Raw genomic sequence first — 21,016 nt, forward strand, 5'->3', positions numbered from 1 at the left:
GATGTCAGCCAGCAATAACAGAAATGTGTATAGTGGCCATGAGAGCAATCTTGATTCTTGAAAAGGAAAGATAGTGGCTTGAAATGTGTGTTGGGCACCACAATATGTGTCTTGCAAAGCTTTTTGCTAGTCTAAATCAGAACACTGGCACAGAGAAGTCGCCATTAGTGTCATTATATACCCTCCAAACATGAGTTCCCACAAACTCTGGCCCAAACTCAGCATTACCAACAAGCACAATGCAGAGATCATATAGCAAATATTGTAGCAGTTTTATGTCTTCAATGTCTGGATTCAGGTGGTAGACGATATTGGAAAAGTTGCTATTGGAATTTAAATACATGTGCTTCCCTTTAACAATAGATATGTATGGATCAGGCATGTGCTACTTGCAAATAAGCAGCTTAATTTCTCCACCCTGATAACCCATTTCATTTGTGCATAGAGTCTCTGCTAAACCCAAATGTCCAGAGCCAGGCCAAAGCATAAATCAACACTTTGCAATCGTCAAGTATTATGTGTGTGTTGATGTTTTATCCAGGTCATTGATAAGGACAAACTGGAGTATTCCAGAGCACTCACTGCAAACTGTACAACTCTGTGAATTAAGGTTGATGACATGGTTATAATCAATCAACATGCCCTTGATGGTGCCATCCATTATACACCAAAACAATATATTTTTTGGACATATGTCATTGTGAAATATATGGCAATGCTTGGCAATGGTGCAGTGAGTATGCATAGCATTAGCACAAACAACGATTATGTGACATCAATTATTTCTATGTCACATGGCAATCGCAATTGTTTATGATCGTGATTCCTATTTTACTGTTGATTGTTTTGAATTGATAAGTGGAGCTTAAAAGCTCTGCTTATAGTGTATTTTTGACATAAATACATTTAGTAGTGATAAGTTTTATTACAGGTGCCACAGTCTAAAAGGCACCAGGAGGAGGCAGAAAATGTTGCTGGTATTGTCTACAAAGCAATGGACATATTCGCAAATATGCCCAGCACATCCAATGATGTAAGGCAGCTGAAACAGCTTCTGCATTCATTGTTTGTGTAAGACAATGGCTTGGAGCTGTTGGAATTCCATTCTTGGTGGAACTCTGTCTTGCATACTGTAAGATGATTGCAAGACCAGAAGTTTCTAAAGTATCCTTCTCTTATATTTACCTTTCTTATCTTCACTCACTGTCTCCTATATAAGAAACAGCTTTCCTCAGTCTCTTCACTTTCTTTTTTTAGCTTAGAATTTTATCTTTTTTTCCTTTTAAATATAACTTGCAAAGCTGAGCAAAAAAAAGTTTTGCTTGTTTTTCACACAGTCAGCTTCTACAAAGTGGCTGAAGCAACACATGAACACTTCTCAGCCAACAAATACAAAAAAGGTGGACGCAGCTTCCAAGCAGGCACCCTCTGACAAAAGAGCAGAGAGAAGCATGGATAATGCTATCAACACTGCACTACTGCAAATCAATGTAAGCTGCATTTTAACAGAAAATACTGTTTCACGGGAAATTAAGACCCAGCCTGCACCCACTATGCCAATGACTCATTGTGCTTTTTATTTTGCAGATGATTAGAAGGACCAACAAGCATGCCTGCAGCCAGCATAAAATGCTTTGGCACATTCACAACATACTAACATTATATTATTATTTTTATCTTATTAGTGGGCAGCACAGCAAATGAGGTCAGTCTGTCTAGCAACAAGCAGGCTGGTGTAGCATCCATTTCTCACTCTGGCAACATTTGCATTGATGCCAAGGTCAGCATTTTAGAAAGATAAAACATTTTTAAGTGCATGGGGCTGGCAATAGGTGTGAAAAACGAGCAAAGCTGAGCAAAGAGAAGGTTTGCAAGTTATATTTAAAAAAGAAAAAGATAAAGCTCTAAGCTAAAGAAAGAAAGTGAAGAGACTGAGGAAAGCTGTTTCTTATATAGGAAACAGCAAGTAAAGATAAGAAAGGCAAATAAAAGAGAAGGATACTTTAGAAACTTTTGGTCTTGCAACCATCTTACAGTATGCAAGACGGAGTTCCACCAAGAACAGAATTTCAACACTCCCCCTGACAAGGTGCTCACATCATACCAGAGGATGAGCAATGTCTGACAAAGACATCTAGGGGCAATTGCTTGGTCAGATAGTCAGCAGCTTGGTCAACAGTCGAAACATACTTGAGATGATATACTTGCTGAGATAGTGCAGCATGAGAAAGTTGCAGAGTAGACTTGTAGTGCTTGTTGGCATCAGTCACAGCACCAGTCCGTGTATTGTTGATAGTGCCCTCATTGTCACAGAAGATAGTGGCAGGGTCAACATGTACATGGATGTCACACAGCAGGCCTTGTAGCCACATGAGCTCACGGACAGCAGAGGTCAGGGTAATGGTCTCAGCTTCAACTGTGGATTGAGGTGGCAAGCTAAGAGCATGTTTCTTTGACTTCCAAGCAACTGCTCCCCCTGCTAGAGTAAATACATAGCCAATTACCATGGCTTCTACAGTACGCAGTCCAAATAAAGCATCACTGTCCCCAACTAGGTTGAGGTGTTCAGACCGACGATAGTGAATGGCCATATTGCAGGTTGTCTTCAGATACTTGAGTACTTGCTTGGCAGCACCCATGTGTTTTATCAGTGGCTCTTGGTTGAATGATGCAAGCACAGAGGTGACCAGAGCAATGTCAGGCCGAGTGACCATGGCCAGGTACTGCAGGGAGCCAACAATTGAGCAGTATTCAGTGGCATTGCACTTGGCAAGGTGTGGGGCACTCTCTCCAAGCTTGGCAGAAGCAGCAATGGGCAGATCAACGTCATTGGCTTCCTCAAGGCCTTACTTGCTGACCAGGTTCTGAATGGCAGTAACCTGGTTGATCTTGATGCCATCAGAGATGTGATGCACATTGATGCTCAGGATTGTGCTGCACAGACTCGGCTCCTTCATTGAGAACTCAGCAGACAGGGCAGTTTTGACCTTGGCCAGAATGTTGTCATCAGATGCAGCCAGCAGCAATTCGTCAACATAGGTTGTCAAAATGCATGTTGCAAAGCCACTTTTAAGCCAGTAGACACTTGGGTCGGCATTGCTGCACTGGAATCCAAGGCTGCCACAAAGGAAAGTATTCAGGCAATGATTTCAAGTGCACAATGCCTGCTTCAAAGCATATAGGGAGCGGCGTAGCTTGAGAACACTCTTGGTCTGGTCACCAGTCATGCCATCAGGAATCTCGACATATATGTCTTCTTCCAGGTCACCATGCAGAAAGGCAGTCTTGACGTTCATGAAGTGTAGCAGCCAGCCATGATAAGCTGCAAGTGCTATGACTATACAAATAGACTTGTAGGTCACCACAGGTGCAAACACATCATAGTAATCAATCCCAGGGCACTGCTCAAAGCCTCTGACTACCAGGCGGCCCTTGTACAATGGTGGCTTGTCATCTGAGCCTTGCTTGACAACAAATACCCAGCGTGTGCTCAGAGGGTGGATTGAGGATGAGCGTGGGACAAGCTCAAACACCTCATTCTCAGCAATAGATGCCAACTCACTTTTGATTGCAGTCTTCCACAAGGGTGCCTCCTCTGAGCACATGGCCTGGATGTAGGATGTGGGGCCTGATACAGCCACACCACAGAACAGGGCACCATTGTTCTGTACCAGAGCATCTTAGTCGTCATCATAGCTGTTGCTGTTATAGTCATAGTCGACATCATGGTTGAGTATGCTGGTGCTGTCGGCCTGCACTCTGTCATCCACTTGCCACCAGTCTGTTGTAGGCTGGCTGTTTCTAGTGGTGAGAGTGCCTTGCTCATGAGCAGCAATGTCAGTAATTCGTGCTGAGGCTGCTGAGCGACGGCTGAGCATGGGTGTTACTGGATCAGTAGCTTTGGCAGCAGTAGACAATAGCCTCAAAGAAGATGGGTTGGTTGGCTGGTATCTGTGGACGTTGACACTAGTGTTGGTAGTATCTTGAGCACTGCAGGTTGACCGAGATAATGGATGCCCAAAAAGGGCTCTCTGCCTAATGGCTCAGTGGTTGATGTACTGTTTCTGCTGTTGCTGTTCCTGTTGCTGGTACTTGTGGCTGTGGCTGAAGAATGGTGAACTGGAGTGTGCTGGGGTGTCGAGCTAGAACTGTGCTCCTCATGGGCAGTGACAAATGAGGCATCAGTAAACTCAGACTCACTGTTGCTGTTGTTGCTGCCACATAGGATATACTGGATTATTCTGCTGTTTCTCTGACGCCTCTCCTGAACATGCCTCCACTTGTCTTCCTCTTGCAGCTGTGCCAGATGCAGGTCGTCATTCTCATCAAACAGATCTGCTATGTGTATGGGGCCATGCTGTGTGGGCATGTCAGTCATGTCTGACTCATGGAAGTAAAATGGTACAGAGGGTGCACTTTCATTGTAGAATGGAAATTCAGCATCTACAAACATGGCTCTTCAGGTGTGTGGAACACAGGCAAAGTTCATGCAATAGAGCAGTGCCTTGCCATTCTTCCTGCCCAGGTACACAAACTTCTGGGCATGCTCACCAAACTTAGAACACAGCTCAGGAGGGTACTCACTCCAGACCAGACTGCCAAATGGATGGATGTTAGCAATGTTGCTGGCACTGTCTAGCTCTGTTGGAATTCCGTTCTTGGTGGAACTCTGTCATGACGGAATTCCGTCTTGCATACTGTAAGATGATTGCAAGACCAGAGGTTTCTAAAGTATCCTTCTGGTTTATTTATAACTTTCTTATCTTCACTCGCTGTCTCCTATATAAGAGACAGCTTTCCTCAGTCTCTTCTCTTTGCTCAGCTTTGCTCGTTTTTCACAAGCTCCTCAAATGGTGTGCTCATGCCAAGAGCATGCTTGAGCAGACAGTTTAGCACCCAGTTGGTATGCACAATGTCAAAAAACCATAAACAAAGAGGAACACCAGACTGCAGCAGCATGGCATTGGCCATCTCTACTGATGTGTGATTGTATCATTCAGCTACACCATTCTGCCGAAGTGTGTGTGAGGAACTGATAACCTGGGAAATGCCATTGGCCTCACAGAACACCTTCATATCTCCATTGATGTACTTGCCATCATTGTCAAAACACAGTGTCTTAGCCTTGGCATCCAGCTGGTGCTCCATCTTGGCCACATATAGCTTGAATCTGTCAGTAACTTCTGATTTGTGCTCCATGAGATACACAAGCACACTGTGGGAGTAGTCATCTATGAAGGTGACAAAGTACTTGCTGTGCTCAGCAGATGGATGAGTCACAACACCAACATCAGAGTGAACCACTTCAAGAGGTGTCTTGGCTCATGGCAGGTAGCCATTGTGTGGCTTCTCAACTGGCTTGGCAACAGAGCACACTTCACAATGTTTGTCTACAGATCCCACCAGTTCTAGGCCAGGAGTATTGGCTGCATGCTTGATGTAGGGTGCATGTAATGAGATTTGGACTAGCTATAATATATATTAATAAAAATGAGACTACGGAAAGAGCTGAAGAGCTCACTATTCAGAATTCGCCGTACGCCTAAAATATCATAAACATATTTTACACGTCTGCGCTGTCACGTGACTCGGCCCCCATTTATGATATCACAATATCTCTGCTGCTGGCCAAGTTCCATAGTGGTGCAATGCACCTAGAAGTCAAACCAACATACAAAAAACTGAGCAAGCTATTCTATTGACCTGGCATGTGCTAGGGTTGTAGTAATAAAACTTATCCGTAATAACTAATTTTTATTAAAAATCCACTATAAGGGAGCTTTAAAAGCTCCACTTATCTATTTGAAACTATCGCCCGTGAAAATAGAAATCGCGATCGTAAACAATCACAATTTCAAACAATCGCAATTTCCCAATTGCAATTGTCACGTGACATTGCAATAATTGATATCACAGTTATGAAAAGTATGTGATGAAGTGTGATCTGTGCCAGCAAATCAAACGCAGTAACAGACCCAGCGATGGGCCACCGCAGCTGCTACAGATCCCATGACACAACTGGACAAGTGCTGGTGTAATAGAACTTATCACTACCAAATATATTTATGTCAAAGAATTACACTATAAGGGAGCTTAAAAGCCCCGCTTATCAATTCAAAACAATTGCGTTTGTCACATGGCATTAGAATAATTCATGCCACAATTAGCATGTATTTTATTGTTAGCTTACCTGATACCAAGGAATGATACGACATTATAATTGTTGGCCAGTTGAGCCAACGACGATCAGCACCTTTGTTGAAAATACAAAGACGCATAATCACAATAATTATTGTAATTATTGTGATTATTCTTGCTCTCATTTCTCGACTATAATTTAGGGGATAATATATATACCTATATTTACAGTAACTCTATCGACTTAGATAGATAGTCCACCACAACCATTATTTTAAGATGAAGTATTTGATATCAACGCACAGTGTAACATCAGAAATGGGGGCTGAGCCACGTGACAGCGCAGACGCGTAAAATATGTTTATGATATTTTAGGCGTACGGCGAATTCTGAATAGTGAGCTCTTCAGCTCTTTCCGTAGTTTCATTTAGATTAATATTTATTATAACCAGCACAATTCCTCATTACACACAGTGTCACAACTACCCAGAATACTGTTGACCTGTACTTCAAGACTGTTGCGTTATAAATATAAATATATATTGAATAAAAGTGAACTAAAAGAAAGCTAAGAGATGAACAGCTTCCACTGTTCATATTCATTGGTATTTATGCGTGCGTATGAATTCCTGCATATCCAAGTATGGAATTAACTAGCGATTGATTCATTAATCAATCGCCGGAGACAAGCCGCAATTTCTTGTGTCACAAAGACCATCTACTGCCTGCACGGCCTGCCTGAGTCCATTGTTTCTTACCATGCCTCAAAATTCTGCTCATTCTTCTTGATCATACTGTGGAAATGAACCAGAATATAGCCCAACATTTCCACTACCAGGGATGTACAAACAGACTGTCAGGCTGAGCACATAAACCAGGTGCCGAAGTCAATGCTGTGTATGACATGGAATAATCACCATAACAACCAAAACCAACACATAATGCATACTGAGTTTGCCTACAATAACCGCAGCAACAGCTCGACACAGCACATCCCATTATATGTGAACTTTAATTTACAGCCATTGAATGCTGCATGTGATGCCAGAATTAGGTTGGGTCATTGGAGAGCGTAAATGCATGTGATTTTATATTGTAAACTTCTTTAGCTTTTGTCATAGTGTTAATTTATAATAAATATTTGTAGACAGTAAAATCATTATACTAAATTTTGAAGAGGAACTGTTATATACTGGAGTTTTAACAAATCCCACGGATAGGTCTCGTAGTCAGACAACACCAATATTAGCAAATGTGGAGTGGAGCACTTGGTCCAAAACCACAGTAACAATTGTATATTGCTAATATCTCGGTTAGCATATACAGCTATCAATTCCTGACACTGTGCTCTGAGCATTGTGCGAACTAAGTTGATCAGGTAAAATCACGATCAGCCGATCAATGCATCTTTTGATCAAGTGAGTGGTACTTAAAAAAACATTCGTTTTTTTGGCTTTCTTTTCTGCCCTTTTGGCTTTGAAACCTGCTGACGTGTGCACTCCTTAATAAAAACAACTAAAAAGAGCCAACAATTCAATTTTTTATATTTTTCTTTTCTCTCTTCCCAACACGCAAATTCAAACATTATAATACACGCAATTTACCACTTTTTTTATCACTTACAAATGTTTAAAAAGCAGTTCCAAACAAAACCTCGCACGCCGCTAAAATCGTCGGTGTGCAGACGGCTAGTACAAGAGTCCAAGGAGAGCTTTCCAGCAGCGTGGGCTTTGGTAGAGTCAGAGCATTCGATTGAAGCTGAAACTGACGTCGAGGCCAATGCCGAGACAGAAACTGAAAGCGTTGATGTCAAGACTGAGCACGGGGACAAGGCTGCGGGATTCGGTTCTCAGGCACTACGGCCCATGCCAAGCAAGTTGCAAATGGCTAAGTTTATCTCTCATATTGGCGAGAAGGGTGAGATATACTACGATAGCACTGGGAATCCCCTGTGGCTGAAGACAGAGCTTTACGGGTGCGCGAAGACGCAGCGGCTAGTTCCGACCGTGTACACGCAGTGGCGGTTTTCTGACATGATGCCGATCCTGTGGACATGGCCGCAGGTCGTCGAAAAGCTGATCAATGGCGCAGACCTGATGGTTCCGGGGCTAATTGTGCCGCAGGACGGGCTTCCCGATTTGAAAAGCGGGACCATCGTGGCTATATGTTGTCCTGGGAATTTGGCGGCGCAGGCAGTCGGCGTCCTGACTTTTGACACGAAGGACGTGCACAGCGTCATTGGTGCCAAGGGGAAAGCAGTATTGATCACCCACACATACAAGGACCATTTGTGGGAGTCTGGAAGCAAAGCCAAGCTGCCTGAGATAGCGATAGCAGTCGCGGCGCTGGAGGACGACGAACTGCTGTCAGGCGAGAAACACATTGGCGATGACGACTGTGCTGAGCAGATCGAGCATAGTTGTGGTGTCACCCTGGGCGGCGAACAGGACGAGCACATCGTCGAGCTGTCGCCGTCTGAGATGGATGGGCTGCTGATGGAGGTATTGAAGCAAATAATGGCGACAGTGCTAGACGCGAACCACGCGACCGGCCTGCTGCCAATCAATGCGTCGACAGTGTACTCGAACTATATGGTGCCCAACGCGCCGCGGGGCAAAGAAGTGGACATCAAGCGGTCGTCGTATAAGAAGCTGGCCAAGTTTCTCAAGGCCGCCGAGAAGCACGGGCTGATCAAACTCAAGGATATCCGTGGCGAGACGCACATAAAGTCGTTCGACTGGGCGCATCGCGACATGGCCACATTCCAGCCGTACAAGGTGCCGCGTATCAAGAGTGACAGGCCGGCGGCTGAGTCTAGTGCTGCTTTTGGGGCTGCTGCCGGGGTCACCGCCTCTTCAGGCACAAGTGCGAGTGAGGCGCATTCGGGTGGCTCTGGGATGATCCAGATAATTGAGTTATTCAAGCCGTCACACGCGCTGGCGCCCCTGTTCGAGGATGTTGGCGCACAATCGGAATCGGGGTTTTTGAGCCGGCAGCAGGCGCGCGCGGTGCTAGAGCAGTACATCAAGGACAGTAACCTGGTAGATCCCAAGAACCCGCGCATGATTAAGCTGGACCACCGGCTGTGTGACGGCTTGCTGACAAAGGAGGAGTACTCCAAGATGAACGCAATGCCGCGCGACAAGCTGCAGGCTCGCCTACAGGAGAAAATGACGTTGTACACACAGGTCATGGTGCCAGGGCAGACGCCGGGCGCGCCAAAGATTGGCAGCCCGGCAGCTGTGGAGATTGTGTGCGAGAAGAAAATGGGAAATAAAGTCGTGACGCGCATCGCCGGGTTGGAGGCCTACGGCGTCGACCCAGCAGTCATTGCCAAGGAGCTGCGCATTGTCTGCGCATCGAGCACTGGTATTGACTCGATCCCCGGGAAGAAGAACGCGCAGTCGGTGCTCGTGCAGGGCCACCAAGTTGCTGCAGTTACAAAGCTGCTTGAAAGGCACGGGCTGCCATCGCAGCTGCTCAAGGTGACTGACAAGTCGGGCAAGGCGGTCAAGAAGCAAGGCGCAGGCGCAAGCATGGGCAAGGCAGCAATATAGTGAAAATCATTTTGTACTAAATGTTTTGTTCACAAAGTTATCTATTTCAATTTCGCTGCCCTTGATCGATGCAAATATGATTGCGCGATAAGCGTGTTATTGAATACGATTGGAAATGAGAAAAATGTACTGAAAGTATGAAAAAATATCACAACTAGTTCTGCTGGAGCTGCAGAGCAGACAGACGGCGCGCGACCTCGGTGATGTACTCGTTAGTAGAGACGTAAGTCTCAGGAGCGGCATCGTTGCCGTGGATAGAGATTGCCAGATCCTTGGTCATGACGCCGCCCTTGACGGACTCAATGCAAGCGGTCTCGAGGTTGCGGGCAAAGGCCTCGAGGTCGGGGGTCCCGTCAAGCTGGGCGCGGTGGATGAGGCCGCGGGTCCAAGCGTAGATCGAAGCCACGGGGTTGGTTGACGTCGTCTTGCCCTGTTGGTGCTGGCGGAAGTGGCGAGTGACAGTGCCGTGGGCGGCTTCGGACTCGTAGATAAAATCGCCGGGCTGCTCGCCCTTGGCGACAAGCACCGAGGACATCAGCGCTAGCGAGCCACAGCCCTGGGCGACCAGGTCCGAAATGATGTCGCCAAGCATGTTACCAAGCGCGAGGATCATGCCGCCCTCCATCTTGACCAGCTGGGCAACCATATCGTCGACCAGGCGGTGCTCGTACCAGATGCCCAGGCGCTCAAAATCAGCCTTGTACTCAGCTTCATACAGCGCAATAAAGATCTTGTCCCAGTAGGCGTCGTAGGTCGAAATAACGGTCGACTTGGTGCCGAGGTACAGGGGCATCTTGCGGTCAATGGCCATCTTGAAGCAGGCGTGGGCAAAGGCAGTGATCGACTCGTGGGTGTTGAACATGCCGAGGCCGACGCCGGGGCCCTTGAAGTCATGCACGGTGTGGCGGATGCTGGGCTCGCTGGCGCCCTCGGGCGTGAAGGTGACCTCGAACTTGCCGGGGCCGTCCATCTCAAAGTCAGCTGACTTGTACTGGTCGCCGAAGGCATGGCGCGCAATAACAATGGGCTTCTTCCACGCGGGGATCAGGCGAGGCACGTTGTCGATGAAGATAGGCTCGCGGAAAACAGTACCGTTCAGGATGTTGCGAATCGTGCCGTTGGGCGACTTCCACTTCTGCTTGAGGTTAAACTCCTTGACGCGGGCGTTGTCGGGCGTGATGGTCGCACACTTAATGCCGACCTTGTACTTCTTGATCGCCTCGGCGGCCTCGAGTGTGACCTTGTCGTTGGTCTGGTCGCGGTTCTCCATGCCCAGATCGTAGTACTTGATGTCAATATCCAGGTACGGCAGGATGAGCTGGTCCTTGATCCGCTGCCAGATGATGCGAGTCATCTCGTCGCCATCAAGGTCGACGACTGGGTTCTTGACGACAATCTTTTGGATTGCGGCGGTGCTGCTGGCATCTGCGCTCATGGTTGATAAAGAAATGTTGTAAATAAAAGTAGGGGATTAGAGAGTAGTCAACAATATCTTTTTTTAGTTGAGCAGGAAAGTGGTTGCGGCAGCAGCCGAGGCCGCCCTTTATATAGTAGCGGTGTCCTGGGCTGGCAGGGGGCGTGTCCGAGAAGCCAAAAAGGCCGCCTTAGCGGTAGGATAGCAGGCATTCTCTGATTGTGATTGTATGGTTCAATTGCAATTGCAATTGCAATTGTATTTGCGATTGCGATAGAAGGAAGAGGGTTCGGCGTAAAACGGAAGCGGCCAGGGACAAAAGGGGGTGTGGGATGGCGTACGGCAGCAGACATCGCAAGCATGGGGGCCAAAAAGGAGAGGGAAGGGAGATTGCTGGGCGCACCGCTCTACACTGTGATGGCGGCGGCTGCAGAAGAGCGGATGATCACCGCCCTTGGGCTTCCCCAATCCGCAGAGGGTATCTGCTTATCAGCGCCAAAAAACAATCCAGACAAATGGTGCATTTTTCCCATGTGATCGAGGCAAATAACAGAAGAAAAAACCGAGCATCAAGCATCAAGCATCAGGCATTGGGCATTGGTCATTGAGCATTGGGCAGTGCGGTGACCGTTCGGAAGAGGAGGGGCAGCCAATCCCGGTTTCCCCGTCAGCTCCACCAATTCCGCAAAACAGAAGATTAGCGATACCAGTGCGGCGGCGACACAGTGGCCGGTGTAGTCACAGGGGCTGCTAGTGTGATTAATTGGTCTGGATCATCGGATTGGCATGGGATGACAAATCGCGTGCAGCCTTGGATCTGAGTCTGCGCAAGATATGTGAGGGCGCGGCAGAGTCAAAAGGAGCCAAGCAGAGCCAGAGCCAGACCCAGAACCAAACGCAGACACAAGTGCAAGTGCAAGCAGGACGCTGGAATCAAAGCGCGCCGGAAATTAGTCACATTTTCGCTGCACATTTCCTGTTTCTCATCCTGCAGCCAAAGCTGCGCCTCTCTCTCCTCCCTCTTCCCCTTCAAAAGCAGTACAAGTTTGGCCAGTCAGTCAGTCGGCTGGAAGAACGCTTTGCCGGAGGAGTCCGGTTATTAAAAATGCACATTAGTCATCAAAACAGAACAGCACAGCACATTGTTGGAGCTGGTACTTACAGTAGCGCATGGCCGGGTGCACGCTGGCAAGACGGGCGGGGCTGGTCAGTCGCTGGGCGACGGCGGGTGCGCGAGCGATGCTGCGAATGGCAGAAAACATATTCGACTATGAAAAGAAAAAGACAATATGAAGGCAAATCGTTGAGGTGTGTTAGTATTCAGATTCGTGCTTTGCGATCAGCGCTCAGTCGCTCAGTCGCTTGGCCAAGGTGGTAGCCATCTCCAAGGTGCGCGTATACCCAATAAAAGGCCGGCCCGTGCGCTGGTGCGCTTGTGCGTTCCTGAAAAAAGCCAAGCCAGCCGAATGACAAGGCATGCGCGTTACTGCTTGTTTCCGACAGGGTACCTTGTGTATTTTATTTACTTACTATTTACGATGGCCGCGGAGTTGGCTGTAGAGTTATTGCTGGTGTGCAGAGGGAGCGCGAGACAAATAAAAAATAAAAAATTGACAATTGACAATTGAAGAGCAGAAAAGCGCGCGAGAGCGCAGAATACAAAGAGGGCGTGGGAAATGGACACGCCCAGCAGCAGCAGCAGCAGCAGCAGCCACCGCTCGCACAATTACATTGCCACAGGAGCCTCAAAGCGGCGGCAGACAAGCGCGGCGGCTAGTTTTGCGCCAATTGCAAGCGCCCAAAGCTAGCGGTAGCCCCCGTTTTGGCAGTGTGCAACTCGCCCTGATAGCTTGTTTTACCTTTTATTTTAAATAAAAACCACTGAGGAGTAGGGCCCAGGCCAACAAAAGCCAAATCAAACTAGAACAGACCGGAGTTGGTGCTTAAACCGATGTCCGCCGCGGATATTACCTGCTGCTGGTAGTGGTGTTGCCACTGCTGCTACCGCTGCCGCCGCCGCCAGTTTGCGGCGAGCCTTGTAAGCGCCATCCGGGCGGCAGGGTTGTGAGCTGGATCAGAATTAGAATTAAAACCAAAAGCAGAATCAGGATCAGAATCAGAACTGGGAACATACAGCCTGCACCCCCATCTGCCTTTGTTTTGAAACTTAGGGTTGACAAATACCCAGCAGTCAAAATGACCCCTTGTCCTGAACATCTGACAAATGGGCCAGCCTAGCTATGCAGTAACAATCAGCACCATTGGTTTGTTTCAGCCAGCTGCTGCTTACGCACAGCCACCAGAAACATGTGCTCTGTTGCGCAGAGCGTGCCAATTAATAATGCCATCCAGCAAGCAATCGAATCGAGCAGAGTAGAAATGGATGTCAAATCTACTTCCCCAATATATAAAAGCGGCAACACGCGCTGCAAGATAAACGAATTAATTTACACTGTAATTAGCCTGTTTTCTGCCTTTCTTTTAGTACTTACGCTCACTCACCTCATTTATTGCAGACACTTTCATTTTCTGCTTAGAATAGCACACCTCACCATCCATTTATCCAATTATTGCCGCCCATACGCAATGTCGTCGACTTCAACACCTCCGATTATCACCAAGTGGGCCTCGAAAGACGGCGAGTTCCACCGCCAGGTCTCCAGTTTCCGCAGCTTCGTCGAGCCCAGCGCCGCCGCCGAGTTCCCGGCTGAGTCTGGCCGCTATCATTTGTACGTCAGCTACGCGTGCCCGTGGGCGCACCGCACACTTATTGTGCGGCAGCTCAAGGGCCTGGAGGACGTCATCAGCATCTCGGTGGTGCACTACCTGATGGGCCCCAATGGCTGGGAGTTTGCGTCGCCCGACGACGTGCCCGGCGCGACCCTGGACGATGTTACAGGCGCCAAGTACATACGCGAGGTCTACCTCAAGGCCGAGCCCAGCTACTCGGCGCGCTTCACAGTCCCCGTGCTGTGGGACAAGAAGCGGCAGACCATTGTCAACAACGAAAGCTCCGAAATCATCCGCATGCTCAATACAGCCTTTGATGACTTGGTCGCACCCGAGTACCGCGGGATCACGTTTTACCCCGAGGACCTGCGCGTCCAGATCGACGAGATCAACGAATGGATTTATGACACGGTCAACAATGGCGTCTACAAATCAGGGTTTGCCGTTTCGCAGGACGCGTACGAGCGGAACTGCCGCGCACTGTTCGAGTCACTCGAGCGCATCGAGCGCATTCTCGCTGAGAGAGAGTTTTTGCTGGGCTCGCGGCTGACCGAGGCCGATCTGAGGCTGTTTACGACGATCGTGCGCTTTGACCCGGTGTACCACGGCCACTTCAAGTGCAACCTCAAGCAGATTGGCACCGGGTACCCGAACATTCTGCGCTGGACGCGCGAGATCTACCAGCTGCCAGGAATCAAGGGCACGGTCAACATGGAGCACATCAAAAAGCACTACTACATGAGCCACACTCAGATCAACCCGACCCAGGTCGTGCCCCTGAGCGATGGCCCCAATCTCGACAGCCCCGAGGTCAGGCCGGCATCTCGCCCGTACTGATGAATATATATATTTAATTTTTATAATATATTTAACGTGTGGCCGAATGTACAGACTGTTTATAACTTTGGTATATACTTGAAACAAAAATTTAATAGGGTAGCCAACGGAGCTGAGCTGTTCTGTTCTGTTCTGTTCCGAGCTAAGCAGGCGCAATTGCCCTGGTCTTCAATCATTAATTGCCATTAATATTGCTGCCGTTGTCCTTTGTGCGCGCGGTGTGGGGCTCTGCAACAACTGACAGCGCGCAGTCTGCCCCGGTCCCAATATCCAGCTCGTTCGGCGAGTCTGCCTCCAGATAAATAGGCTGGGGTGGCTTTGTCCGCTGCTGCTGCTGCTTTTCTTGCGTCGCCGGAACCCACGCTCCAGAGTTCTGCTGGCGACGGGCAAGAGAGTTTCTGTGCCCGCGGCCGCGAGTGCGGTCGCGGGCATTCTCAAACCTGCACACACGGTCACCAAGCTTGTAGCCGATCAGCAGCAGAACCAGGCTCAGCGCGAAGGACAGTGCCAGAAACCCGAGCTCGCTCAACGCAAAGTCTGCCAGCCGGGGCCCCAGGCTGTTGCCGTCGGACGAGTGTATGGGCAGGTGCTGCTGCTGAACCTGGTAGCGATGGCTGTAGCCGTAGGGCACTGCATGGTGCGCGTGCCCAATGCGCCTTTGCCTTTGCTCTAGGCCCGGCTCGGGGCCTGGTTCAGGCTTTGGCTCTGGATCCTGCTGGTCACCGCAATGGTGTCCGTGATGGTGTCCGTGGTGTCCGCCATGGTGTCCGTGGTGTCTGTGGTGGTACCCTTGCTGGTGTCTGTGAATCCTATAGCCCTGCTTCCCTGCGCACGGGCGGTGAGCCTGACCATGTCCAGCGGGGATCACAGCAACTAGGTCATTGGTGTTTCGCGGATGACGATTCCGACGAGGTCGCCACCTTGCCCGCCCTTTTGCGTGCACCAGAGTCGATGACGATTCTTTCGACAATCACGGTGACTGCGGTCGGGTCGATGTGGCCGTACCCAGGGGCGTAAATCAAATGGGTAATGTTGATCGGCGGCATCTCTATATGTGACTATTCGCAATATAATGTCGGATATGTCTGCTTTAAAAAATGAAAAATAGTGAAAACGAGTGTTAAGCGAAAATGATGAAATGTAGACTTGTTCTTTGAATGTAGATCAATTTATTTGCACACGGTGTGTCCACATCGAAAATCGAGCAGCTGTTCTAGGCCAGCTCCACATTGCAAGTGCATGAATGTTTAAATGGACAAACAGTGTGGGCGCTGCTGATATTGTCGCCACCGGAAAATACCCTGGCGCACTGCTCTCCCCCGCACGGTCAAATAAGTTAGGTATGCCAAATACAGCGGGGAAAAAGAAGGACGGGTGCCGGCATGCCGCGATCGCATTGGCCACAAAGGCGTGCATCTCCGCAAATATTATTGCAGCCACATGTGCCATTCACTCGTGGCGCAACTCCAGCATCTGCTCGACCAGCGCTCGGGTGTTCTCAGCCGTGGTTCTGCAGCAGCCGCCAACAATGCTCACACCACAGCGGACCCACTCGGCCGCCTCGCAGGCAAAATGAGCTGCTGAAACCAGGCCGCCGTCTGCGTGCCAGCCGCCGTTAGCGTCCGACCACGGCTGGCCGTTAGGATAACAGACAATTGGCTTTTGCGTTGCGCGCTGGATCCCAGCCAGCAGCCCGCCAACAACGCCCAGTGGGACGCAGTTGATGCGATAGCACACACACGGGGGCAATTGGAAATGGCCTTGACGGCGTCTTCAATTGTGTCGCCACACCCAATGCGGTCAGCGGTGCTTGATGTGAACGATATCCACGCGGGCGGAAGCCTGGTGCCGCGGCCATGCAGGGCCTCGAGTGCATCGGCAACTGCACTGGCCTCGGCGGCCGATGGAATGGTTTCTATCGCCAAAAGGTCGATCTGATCACGAAGAGCCGCGCTGCCATGCAGGCAGTCTGCCAGCATACCAAGACGCTCTTCTGGAATTCTCGCACACGCGCCGGTGTCACCGCGCAGCCGTAGTCGCCAGTGTACTCGCTGCAATTGCCCAGTGTCGCGCGATGGAACCCAGAGAGGCGGAAATCATCGGCCGCCCAAGCCTCGTCGCACACCCATGCTCTCGCATATACTGGTCTCGCGCCTCGACAGCCAGAAAAAGCGTCGATTCCATTAGGCGCTTGGCCCCAGCTTTGTCTCCGCCAGTCCTGCCGAGATGTAGCCGTTCGCAGACGCCTGGTAGGTGGCGGTGGAAATAATGTCGGCGCCGGCTCTCAAATACATGAGGTGCACGTGGCGGATTACATCAGGGCACCGCACTGCCACCCCAGACGCCCAAAGGCCGTCGGACATGTCTAAGTGCGATACTTGTCCGCTATGAGCTGACCGAATCCGCCATCCAGAACCAAGGATTTGCGCGGATTAAATCCACACAATGCTTCAAGACTGTCGCCCATGCTGCTTGTGTATTTTTTATATATTATATTTACTATTATATACTGAATGGCGAAGATATACCCCTTTGAAGCAATTACAGGCCAATCTCGCTTTGCTGGCCACTGACCGCCTACCCTAAAACGCTGATTCTCCTGTGCCTCTTGAGAGTGTTATGGACCATCTTGCATGTGAGCAGGATGAGTGCCATCAGTGAGTCTGGCACCGGCTCGTGGATGACTAGCGTACCGCACCTGATGATTACAAACATGGATCGGCTGAAAGTGGCAATCTTTTTGCCCCTGGCGTCGTACAGCGTCCACGAGGTGCTCCACCAGCTATCGATCCACGTAAACTCGTTTCCCATGAAGTCAACAAACGACCATCCGGAGAAGAACCACCCGGTGCGCTTGGCTGTTGCCCCAGAGTTGAAACCTTCGATCCTGGCACTGCGCTTTGCCGCCCCATCTGTTTGCCCCAAGAGCACGGTCATTCCGCTAGTGAGGGACTGTGTGATGTATCGGAGCGCGAAATCGTGCCCGTCGAAATCAATATCGTACACTGGCGCAATGGCCTGCTTTGCCGCTGCACTCTCGCTCTTGACTTTGCCACCATATATGATGGCGCTCTTGGAAAATACGCTCTTGCGGAAGAATGTGAAGGATGTAGTCATTTTTGGCTGTGATTATGATGGCAAAAAAAGCAGAGGTTTCTAGAAAATTATGATGAAATAAAGGGACGTAAAGTATAAAATAAACAAGAGAAAGTGCCGATGGAGAGTAAAGCACAATTCCATTTATTTGATATACTCCCCAGTTTATATCCAGAGACCATTATCCAAATCGTACAGCCACAGTTGCGCTCGCCAAAAGAGGTTTAGATAGTGTTGTGAGATTTACGCTCACAACAATAAAATACGTTATGTACCATGACATGATCCTTTTCTTTCTGGACTTTGCAAATACCAGGTTATTTTGAAAAATAAATTGTATTCCGATATCAGTGATATATTGAATGCTGATGAGGGAAAAACAAATAAAAAAGAAAAACAATATAAAACAAATATTCAAGTGCTTGGTTTGTTGTCACTATCACGCAGACGTTGACTGCATGTCATCACCACCGTTGTTGTTGTCGTCGTTGCTATTGTTATTTGCTAACTTTCTCTTGCTTCTTGATGGTGTTGTGGAACATCTTGCACGTTAGCAAAATAAGGGCCATCATCCGGTCTGATACTGGCTCGTACACGACCAGCATGCCGCACCTTCTAATGGAGTATAAAGCATGGTCAACTTGGCAACATTTTTCTTTTTTGCGTCGTACAGCGTCCACGAAGTGTTGAGTAGAGTTTCACGCCACTTGAACGTGTTTTTATCAAAATCTTCAAATGACCATCCGGCATAAAACCAGCCGGCACGTTTGGCTGTGGTCGTTGAGTTGAATCCCTTGAGTTAGACCATATTTTTGGTAAAGCCTACCACTTCCCCCCCCTTGAGCACGGTTATTTCGCCATTGGGCGGCAGCGAGGTGTGCTCCAGCGCCAATGCTCTTCCCACAAACTAGATTGCGTACACGGGTTCAATGCCCTCTTTTTCTGCCGCGCTCTCTCTTTTAAACTTACCGTTGTACAGAATCGCGCCCTCGGCAAGCAAGCTGTTTCTGAAAAATGTGAATGTAGTGGCAATACCGAATTGATCTATTTGGTGCAAAAATATCTAGGTAAAAAATAACGAGTGAACGAGCGAACAAATTGAAAAAGCAAAAAATATATATATATTTCAAGTATTTTTCCCTCTCAATTTTTAAATGGTTTGTATTCTAACGTACACGCACAAAGCAATGTTGTGTGATGTCAAAACAAATTGTACTTTGAATGCGGAAATACAACGTGCATCATCCTTTATGTCGCATGGTTGTGAATAAGATACATTGTAAATCATTCAAAAGTAAAAAAAATTAGCTATCAGAATACAAACATAAAATAGACAAACAATGCTATTAATGCCTCTAATATCGGGACTTTATTTTTGCTAATATAATAAACTGCCTATAATTCTCTGGTAATCATGTCGCAACCTTTGATAGTGTTTTAAATCAACTGGCATGTAAGCAGAACAAGCGCCACCAGTGAGTTGGATACTGGCTTATGAACAAGCAGCGTACCGGTACTCATGGTAGTAAACATGGCGCGGTCAAATTGGCTACCTCTATTTTTTTGTTATAAAGAGTCCACAAGTTTTCCTTCCAATTTTTTCCCATTCCAATTTGTTGCCCGTAAAATCTACAAAAAACATCCACAGAGCAACCATCCGATTTGCCTGGCTGTTGTCGCAGAGTTGAAGCCCTAGAGCTTGGCAGTATGTCTGACAAGCCCTGTCAATTGCCCTAATAACATGGTTGATGACCTGTTAGGCACTATTGAAATATTTTTCAGCGCCAAATTGCTCCCGTTAACGATGATTTCATACAATGGCACAATGTTTTGTTCGGCTGCATACCTCTCACTTTTGACCTTGCCGCTGTATACAATGGTGCCCATAGGGGACATGGCGTTTCGAAAGAATGTATATGCCATTGTTATTTTGCCAACTATTGGAATACTTTTAATTGTAAAAAATGAAAAACATTAGAAGTAAAAGTATTTAAATACAAAATCATGTAGGTTGCTGCATGTTGTTGTGAAGGTTCTGTGAAATGTTTTCGGAACCAAAATTAAAGTATCAACAAAAGCGAGTGGAATTCTATGCATGTTTTATTGATTTCCAGTCTGAGCAAAACCAAATATAAATCTTCATTGTACAACACAAAAAACCCCTGTAATACTAGAGTATAATAAATGCGCAACATAATATAGCTATGGCTCAAAAACATCAGATGAACAAGCCGTGTTCGCTATTTCTGACAGTGTTGTGGGCCATCTTGCATGTCAGGATAATCAACGACTGCAGCGACTCAGGCACTTGGTTGTGAATTACCAGCGTGCCAATCTTGCCCAGGCTAAAAGTTGTGCGCTGAAACTCGGCTACAATGTTGCCATTATCGTCGCGCAGGTACCAGACGGGCCTGCGAATAGGAATTCGCCATTTAAACTTGTTACTGTCTTCGTCGACAAAGGACCAGCCTGATAGGAATAGCTCAATCCGTTTGGCAGTGGTATCGATGTTCATATCCTTGAAGCGAGCAGAGCGTTTGAAGAGCCCCTCGAATTTGCCCGAAATCAGCACCCGTGCATCTTCCGTGCCTGGTTTATGTCGCAGTTCCAGGCTCTCTCTGTTGACGTTTACTTCAAAATCGGGTTTGATGTTATTTTCGGTAATATTATTTTTGCTTTCGACAATACCAATGTACACTAGTGCGCTGGGAGAAAATGCACCCTTGCTGAAAAACGTATATGAAGTTGACATGGTAATTAGGTGGAAATAGTGGGGGGGGGAAGGGGGGATAGAAAATGAAATATATTAATGAAAACATTCGGTGCACTTTTGCTCCTTTTATGTATTGACAGCATTGTTCATACGCATTGACATAATACTAATTCTATTGTTAAATATGAATTATTGTGTTTTTTTTTCCAAGCACAACTGTCCCGATTCCATTAATGATGCATGTCAGCGATAGGAATGCATGAGTATCACAGGTGGTGTGCACACCACCTTCCTTGGTTGGTTGCAAATAGAAGCGTGGAAAAACTACTTACTTTGGGTGCTGACGCTCACGTTTGCACGACTTGGCAGCATAAATTACTTTTTTTTTGCGTGACTGTTCAGCAGATGGCGCTAACTCGCTGTTGTGCTAATAATAGAGATTTGACCGAATTATAAGACAAATGCAACACGTGATTAAGTTAAACTAGCCATACTCAGTTCTAATTGAGTGCGATTGGCGGGGGCGTTTAT

The 21,016-nt window shown here is 47.9% G+C and overlaps 9 protein-coding genes across 9 annotated transcripts; 3 read left to right on the forward strand and 6 right to left on the reverse strand.

Annotated features, from left to right (window-relative positions):
* Window positions 1-7,631: 7,631 nt before the first annotated feature.
* Window positions 7,632-9,777, forward strand: BX661DRAFT_183471 (uncharacterized protein). The gene has a single exon (XM_051536246.1). It carries the CDS (start codon window positions 7,764-7,766, stop codon window positions 9,693-9,695), a length of 1,932 nt encoding a protein of 643 aa, XP_051391285.1. The 5' UTR covers window positions 7,632-7,763; the 3' UTR covers window positions 9,696-9,777.
* Window positions 9,778-11,186, reverse strand: BX661DRAFT_183472 (isocitrate dehydrogenase). Its single transcript, XM_051536247.1, has one exon. The coding sequence runs from the start codon at window positions 11,128-11,130 to the stop codon at window positions 9,850-9,852; it is 1,281 nt and encodes a 426-aa protein (XP_051391286.1). The 5' UTR covers window positions 11,131-11,186; the 3' UTR covers window positions 9,778-9,849.
* A 283-nt stretch (window positions 11,187-11,469) lies between these two features.
* BX661DRAFT_198803 (uncharacterized protein) lies at window positions 11,470-12,886 on the forward strand (the record flags this gene model as incomplete). The annotated part of the gene is made up of 7 exons (XM_051538260.1): window positions 11,470-11,587; window positions 11,836-11,862; window positions 11,919-12,016; window positions 12,146-12,199; window positions 12,303-12,337; window positions 12,468-12,536; window positions 12,760-12,886. The coding sequence occupies 7 exons, from the start codon at window positions 11,470-11,472 to the stop codon at window positions 12,884-12,886; spliced, it is 528 nt and encodes a 175-aa protein (XP_051391287.1).
* On the reverse strand, window positions 12,804-13,418 carry BX661DRAFT_224946 (uncharacterized protein; the record flags this gene model as incomplete). The annotated part of the gene is made up of 2 exons (XM_051538925.1): window positions 12,804-13,231; window positions 13,400-13,418. 2 exons carry the CDS (start codon window positions 13,416-13,418, stop codon window positions 13,077-13,079), a joined length of 174 nt encoding a protein of 57 aa, XP_051391288.1. The 3' UTR covers window positions 12,804-13,076.
* Window positions 13,419-13,504: 86 nt separating this feature from the next.
* Window positions 13,505-14,733, forward strand: BX661DRAFT_183475 (glutathione S-transferase). The gene has a single exon (XM_051536248.1). It carries the CDS (start codon window positions 13,696-13,698, stop codon window positions 14,674-14,676), a length of 981 nt encoding a protein of 326 aa, XP_051391289.1. The 5' UTR covers window positions 13,505-13,695; the 3' UTR covers window positions 14,677-14,733.
* Window positions 14,734-16,048: 1,315 nt separating this feature from the next.
* On the reverse strand, window positions 16,049-16,757 carry BX661DRAFT_30543 (uncharacterized protein). The gene has a single exon (XM_051539051.1). The coding sequence runs from the start codon at window positions 16,653-16,655 to the stop codon at window positions 16,209-16,211; it is 447 nt and encodes a 148-aa protein (XP_051391290.1). The 5' UTR covers window positions 16,656-16,757; the 3' UTR covers window positions 16,049-16,208.
* On the reverse strand, window positions 16,758-17,107 carry BX661DRAFT_30542 (uncharacterized protein). Its single transcript, XM_051539050.1, has one exon. The coding sequence runs from the start codon at window positions 17,037-17,039 to the stop codon at window positions 16,860-16,862; it is 180 nt and encodes a 59-aa protein (XP_051391291.1). The 5' UTR covers window positions 17,040-17,107; the 3' UTR covers window positions 16,758-16,859.
* Window positions 17,108-18,340: 1,233 nt separating this feature from the next.
* Window positions 18,341-19,668, reverse strand: BX661DRAFT_171467 (uncharacterized protein; the record flags this gene model as incomplete). The annotated part of the gene is made up of 4 exons (XM_051533705.1): window positions 18,341-18,543; window positions 18,742-18,816; window positions 19,284-19,327; window positions 19,619-19,668. The coding sequence occupies 4 exons, from the start codon at window positions 19,666-19,668 to the stop codon at window positions 18,341-18,343; spliced, it is 372 nt and encodes a 123-aa protein (XP_051391292.1).
* Window positions 19,669-19,990: 322 nt separating this feature from the next.
* Window positions 19,991-20,524, reverse strand: BX661DRAFT_198807 (uncharacterized protein; the record flags this gene model as incomplete). The annotated part of the gene is made up of 1 exon (XM_051538261.1): window positions 19,991-20,524. The coding sequence occupies one exon, from the start codon at window positions 20,522-20,524 to the stop codon at window positions 19,991-19,993; it is 534 nt and encodes a 177-aa protein (XP_051391293.1).
* Between the last annotated feature and the right edge of the window lie 492 nt (window positions 20,525-21,016).

This window comes from Kickxella alabastrina (assembly GCF_025024165.1).
Source record: "Kickxella alabastrina strain RSA 675 chromosome Unknown BX661scaffold_13, whole genome shotgun sequence".
NCBI lineage: Eukaryota > Fungi > Kickxellomycota > Kickxellomycetes > Kickxellales > Kickxellaceae > Kickxella > Kickxella alabastrina.

Bases quoted from the DNA above. Each gene is read 5' to 3' on its own strand.
- BX661DRAFT_183471 (XM_051536246.1), top strand. From the start codon at position 7,764: ATGTTTAAAAAGCAGTTCCAAACAAAACCTCGCACGCCGCTAAAATCG.
- BX661DRAFT_183472 (XM_051536247.1), bottom strand. From the start codon at position 11,130: ATGAGCGCAGATGCCAGCAGCACCGCCGCAATCCAAAAGATTGTCGTC.
- BX661DRAFT_183475 (XM_051536248.1), top strand. From the start codon at position 13,696: ATGTCGTCGACTTCAACACCTCCGATTATCACCAAGTGGGCCTCGAAA.
- BX661DRAFT_30543 (XM_051539051.1), bottom strand. From the start codon at position 16,655: ATGCTGGCAGACTGCCTGCATGGCAGCGCGGCTCTTCGTGATCAGATC.
- BX661DRAFT_30542 (XM_051539050.1), bottom strand. From the start codon at position 17,039: ATGTCCGACGGCCTTTGGGCGTCTGGGGTGGCAGTGCGGTGCCCTGAT.